Here is a 6,000-nt window from a genome sequence, read left to right on the forward strand (position 1 = left end):
TTTAATGCTACCTGCCTTTCTTAAGACTTAAACAGCTATGGCCCCTGACCAGGGTCTCTATCCTTTCAGCTGGGAGGCGAAAGTACGACCACCTCAAAAACTGAGGGAAAGTGTTAGGAGAACGTAAAGCAAAATAACTGGTATTTCAAGTCATGTGGAGTTGATCACAAGGTTTTACCTAGAACATATGTTACACAGTAATAAGTTCATATATTATAAGAATCAAGGAAGGTTTACACAGCATTTGATAGAGCCTGTCTGAAAGGAACAGAGAGGAAAGATCAAATCTTGCTAACCTGTGGCCACCTCAGGTTCTTAGTGTGCTGTGTACCATCCAAGGAGTCTCAAACTCATTGCTGCAATCTCAAAAAATTGGATTACCAACCAATTGAACCTAACACCTCCCAGGAGAGAGAAGTAAAACCTATAGATCAGCCTCCTGGAGGACACACGTGCACACATCCACTTTTTCACTTTTCCACCTTCCACCTTTACATAGTGCTACTAGGTAAAAAATAAACTTAAGATAATCTGTACCACAAAAAGGAGGGATGAAGGAGCTATTTATGTAGGAAAATAGGTATGAAGAGTAATGCAATAGTTCACATAGATTTTTCCTCCTGGAATAGGTTAATTTAACTTCCACAGACCAGATTACAGCCACACTGTCAGACATAGTAGATGGGCTACAGCAGTCCACCATGGTCTGTGCCATTTTATTTGTAACAGCAGTCATGTTCATCATAGTGCTGACAGTAACATGGACAGCAACATCCCCTCATACTGCTGCAACTTTCCTGTAACATGCTGTCCTGTACTGCAATCCCACTTTAAAGACAATGCTATGAATCCAGCACAATTCTGGCTTCATGGCCATTAAAACCTGTTTTCTATTATTCAGGACACCTCCCAGTGTGGTTATGCAGAGGCAAACAAGAAATGCTGGGGAGAACAGAGGAGTGACACTGGCCATTTCCAGGCTCATGGGATTCTCCACAAAGCCAATCAACATGTACACAAGGTTTCACTGGCCCCAGAGGGATCTATGCTCTTAGCTGCCAACATCAATTTTGAAAACTGAAATGGAGGCACATAAATCGTTTACTCACAGCCAAGACTGGAGTACTGTCTGCACTGCATAATCATATGTATGCCTGAACAGACATCTTTATTGAAACTATATTTTCCTTTATGAGCCGTAGACATTTCAAACTCAGTTACCTTCTGCTCTTTTCAAGCTACTACATGGCATTTTGCCTTTCACTGGGGGGTCACAAAGGGGCAGAGGGGGAAAGCAGTAGCAAGTAAAAATTATCTGCTAACTGTTCCCATAATATAAAAACAAAAAAAAGTCATGGTGAAGCTCAAAGAGCAATATCTTTTTCTGGTATAGTTCTGGATGATTGTTATGTTTTCTTCCTAACTCTGGTTACTACAAGAAACAACACAGTTCAACACATTCACTACTAGGCGGTCCCTGTGCCCTGATCTCGTAACAGTTGTGAAGTCTTCATTTTTTCCTTATCAAGCCACAAAACAATTAAGGAAACTTGTTCAAACAGAATAACCTATTTGTGGCTTAATGTGGTGTTAATACTACTACATAAGCCTGATACTACTTTAAACAAGGTTGTTATGGGATAAGAGAAACTTAGCAAAAATCTGTAAATTGATTTCACAACTTTAGAGCATGCTTCAGAGAGAAAGAAAAGAAAACTATGATGATATTTCCTTAAACTCATTTTAGGCTCATATCAGTATCCACCGATTCTTATAGGTAACACTACAATTCCCCTGGCAGGTCCAAAAGACATGAATCTCTAAAAATCGGCTACTCCAGTGTTTTGGTAGAAGAATTTTGTGGTTTAACTTCAAGTGTTCACAACTCAAAACACTAGCTCTTTTTTTTTTCTTAGTTTACAAGCAGATATTGTGTATTTTGAAAAGGGTGTTCATAAAGAGACATATAAAGAATATTCCACTGTATACACGTTTGTTTTATCAGCAAGCATATCTGAAAAAGATTCAGAAGATACTTTGCTACAGCAATGTTGCTACAGCATGATCTGCGTGAAATATCATCCAGGTTCATAATGTTATGTATAGTAGCAGAGCTCTCTTTTTAAAACCCAAACATCTGAATCACAACACATTCCATCTTTAAATTTAAAGAAAAAACAAACAGAAAAAAAACCCTCCAAAACCACAAACAAAAACATTCAGCCAGTATCACAGTAGAAAGAAGTGACAATTTACTAAAGCCGGAGGCACTTTTCTGACATGTTGCACCTAACCTCATGGCTATTTGGAATAGCACTACGGCAAAACTGCCTACCCGTACCGTGGGCAGTCTTTTTTTTTTTTTTTTTTTTTTTGGTAAAAGGCTTTCACGACCACTAGAATACAAGCAGATCTATGCGTTTGCAGGAAACCACTCAAGGCCCCGTCTGCAGAAATACACGGAGCTAAACAGCACCGGCCCATCCCGAGTGGAACAGCCCCCAGAAGCCCAGAGGTTTCTCCTTGCCGTCAGCTAACACCGATCTGCTCCCCACAGTGCCGCCTGGACTTTCAGACAGAGCCCGATGCCAATCGCGGATCGGCTCGGAGGCCCCTCGCGGCACGGCGAGCGCAGAGAGCGCCCCTGGACGCCGGCGAGCGCTCCGTCCGGGGCGGCCGCGCACCGCCGCTCGGCCTGGGTGCTGCCCCGCTGGGGCCGCAGGGACAGTGGCCGGTTGAGGCCGGATCGCTCACGGCCCCCGCAGCCCGGCGGGACACGGCGGGACACGGCACCGGCCGTGCTGGGGGATAGCGGGGCCGCCGCCGGCCGCGCCGCCCTCACCTGCGGGTCCGCGCGCTCGCGGTGCGGGGGCTGCCAGCCGCGTCCCCAGCAGCGCCACGCGGAGCCCAGCGGCGACAGCAGCAGCTCCCGCCACGCCGCCATGCCCCGGGCCGCGATCCTTGTCCCGCGGCGGCAGCGCAGGGCGGGCGGGGCGCCGTCCTTTGGCCCTGGCTTCTGGGTGAGCCCGGTGCTATCTGCCCCCAGTCCTGGCAGGGGCATGCTGCCGCCACGGCCACGCTTTCCTGGGGGAGGACGAGCACCCTCTCTGCCCTGGCTGCCGTCCGACCGGGGAGCCTCGACGGCCGGGCCGAGCAGTTTGCCGCTCATACGCTTCCCCTACCGGGGCCAGCGGCGCCCTTCTTCCACCCTGCCAAATTCTTTCTCACATCGGGAGACCGGATCATAGGCACCCCGAACTCAGCATATGCATTTTGACTGATTTGCCTGCATCTCAGCCCCCCTCCTAATGCCTCAGTCACTTTTCAAGGGGCTGTAAAAGTAAATTCATGGTATAAGTTATGATAAAAGTAAGAAGGTCCAGGAGGAAATGAGCAATTCTCTTGAATTATGAAATATGAATACTTGAATAACAGGTAATCAAGAAATTATTGAAGGCAATAAGGTAAAAAAGGAATAGTAGCATTATTACAGCTCATGACAATGAACACAATCAATGAATAAGAAAACAGTCTGTGACCATTGTATTAATTAAAATTTTCACAAAGTGACGAAATTTGGATATAAACCCAAATTTTTGAGCACTTATGTTCTTGATCTTCTTAGTTATCTTCACATACCTTCTGTATCACTTTTTCCACGCTAACAAAACTTAAAGAACGAACCTCAACAGCCTGTCAGCAGTTACCACTGTCCCCTGCAGGACTGAAGGCCTTGAATGTCCCAAGGACCAAGGCTATCAAAACAAAGAAAGTCCTTGCAATAATTATACCTGGTTGTACCTAGTGCAAACTAATAAAACAGGAATACAGCATTCTTCTTTATCCTGAATTAGTTTCCAGTCTTTGTTTTCTTCAACTTGTTTCTCAAACCTTACCTTTCAGTCAATCAACATTTCCTCTTACCTCAAACTAACCCTCTTCCTATAATAAATCCCAGGCTCCAGTTCTTTGGTTTCTCAGCTCTGCTCTCTCATAAGCTTCTTGACTACTGTTTCTTTTATTTTGTTGGTTTCTGGCCACTTCATTGACTGTGGGCTCCAATGTCCATCTGATTCTGGATGTTACCTATATTTCCTATCCACTTGCACTTTCTAGATGTTTCTTCCATTTTCTGGTCTCAATTTATAATTTTCCTGCTCAGCCAAGTCTTATCTTTCTCTGTTGTGCTCAGCTCTCCTTCATCCTCCTCCCTACAGGAGAGGCTTGCCTTCAGACCATGCTGTTGCATTGCAGGAGCCTGAGCAGAGCCTCTATGAGCACCAGGGAGAAGATAGTTCCTACATAGAGTCTCAGTAGCAACCCAAAAAACAGAGCCTGCTTGGTCCTTGGGCATGCCTCAGGACCTTTTGAAATACTGGCTGTCAAACTTGGCAGTGGTTTTATATAAACTATTATTTCAAAGACAGAGACGATAATAAAACTGTTTCCAGTCCCCTGCCAACCATGGTTTTCTGCTTCTTGTATTTCTTCTATTTTGTCTTTAGACTTTTATATTGCACTTCCCACGTGGTAGGCCTTAAGAAAGTGTTACAGCTTCTAATAAAAGGATGGCCTTCTAGACATTTTAGCAGGTGTTGAACATCTTGTTAATTCTTTAGCTAGCTACACCTTCTTTTTAAGGTATTATGTTACTGTCAATTAAATTTTCTCAGTCAAGCCATCCTGAGTCAGCATAGAGGCTTTTGGCTCAATTTGCTAGTATCATCAATGTTTATAAATGAAGAAAATAAATCTTTTAATAGGACGTATCTGTAACTATTACCATGCCCACTCTACATATGAATCTGAATTCCATAAGGAATTTGAAACACAAGTATCCAAGCACATGCAGATACATTGGACTTTCTGCATCAGAGCTACATGTACATATTCCACTGATTGCAAGCATTTTCTTAATTCCAAGTTTCTGCCATTTTTTCTAAGTTGTGAAGAGTCTTTCAGACATAAGAAATTCTCAGTCTTCCCTGAAATCAGGTTTTGCCATTTCTTACCTAGTACAAAGACCTAAAAATCTGTGAAAAGCCATATAAGCCAATTTGTGCTGCAAATTCCCACACCCAATTCCTCAGCACTTCACTGATACAAAACCACATGTGGTATGTTTTATAACAGCCACTTTAGTAGTTCGAAGTCCACATCACTCTCATGTACTCTCCTGTTTTCTCTACAAACCAGAACTGCTGAGATGTTTCCTCCTTATCAATCTTATTTCTACAGACTTACCTTAAGACCAGTGCTATGTTGCTTGTCCATCTTTTAAGCTTCTTTTTTGTTAGTCCTTTATTTCCAGTGTCTAAGCTGTCACCTCAACAGCAGCGCAGACAGCTCAGTTCTTGGACGCTCATTAGGAACAGTGCATCACATCTGCTTTTCATGTCCTAAGTAAGTTAAATGTATACTTGTCAAATTCATTCATCACCTTCCATAGTTTACAAAGTCCAAGTGTACCAAAAAGCAATCAATCTCAAAGGAGGATAATTTGCTTAATACAAACACTTACCAAAGAGGAATGAGTTTGTTTCTGTTGTTTCCATGGGTGGCCTGCAAAGGATACCCATCCAGATACCCACTCTGTTCTCTAAGATCTGTTATATCATACCACATATCCAGCAAAGCACATTGAAATGTTTTTGGTATTTTTTACATCCATCATGTTTAATCAGGCAGAATCTACTAGATGTCCATACAGAGTTTGGAATGAAAAAGCCCAAAGTAATTTCTATCTCATGCACTAATCTGTTTTGGAGGGAACTCCCAGTTTCATTGTTTCATGTCTAAGCACACTGAAGATACTGAGTTTCGTAAGACTACATGCACACCTTTACCTTTGCCTTAGTGCCCTAGCAGACCTTCAAGAACTGATGATGCAGCAAAGAGAGGAGCAAGGAATAAAACTGGTAGACTGCTTCTAGATTTCTCCCCATTCATATCATCATCAACAAATCAGCCTGCCTTCAGGCTTATTTATCTTTATCTAAC

General features: G+C 43.3%; 1 protein-coding gene across 3 annotated transcripts in view; it reads right to left on the reverse strand.

Annotated features, from left to right (window-relative positions):
• Window positions 1-5,416, reverse strand: part of LOC137464557 (transient receptor potential cation channel subfamily M member 6-like) — a 42,719-nt gene extending 37,303 nt beyond the window's left edge. Inside the window, exon 1 of one of the 3 annotated variants that reach the window (XM_068175964.1) lies at window positions 5,245-5,411. In XM_068175964.1, the coding sequence (XP_068032065.1) occupies window positions 5,245-5,274 (30 nt within the window). In that variant the 5' untranslated portion in view covers window positions 5,275-5,411. Of the gene's footprint in view, window positions 1-5,244 lie in introns of all 3 variants that reach the window. The other 2 variants (XM_068175965.1, XM_068175966.1) reach the window with 2 other exon arrangements.
• Window positions 5,417-6,000: the final 584 nt, after the last annotated feature.

Source organism: Anomalospiza imberbis, chromosome Z (assembly GCF_031753505.1).
Source record: "Anomalospiza imberbis isolate Cuckoo-Finch-1a 21T00152 chromosome Z, ASM3175350v1, whole genome shotgun sequence".
Lineage (NCBI taxonomy): Eukaryota > Metazoa > Chordata > Aves > Passeriformes > Viduidae > Anomalospiza > Anomalospiza imberbis.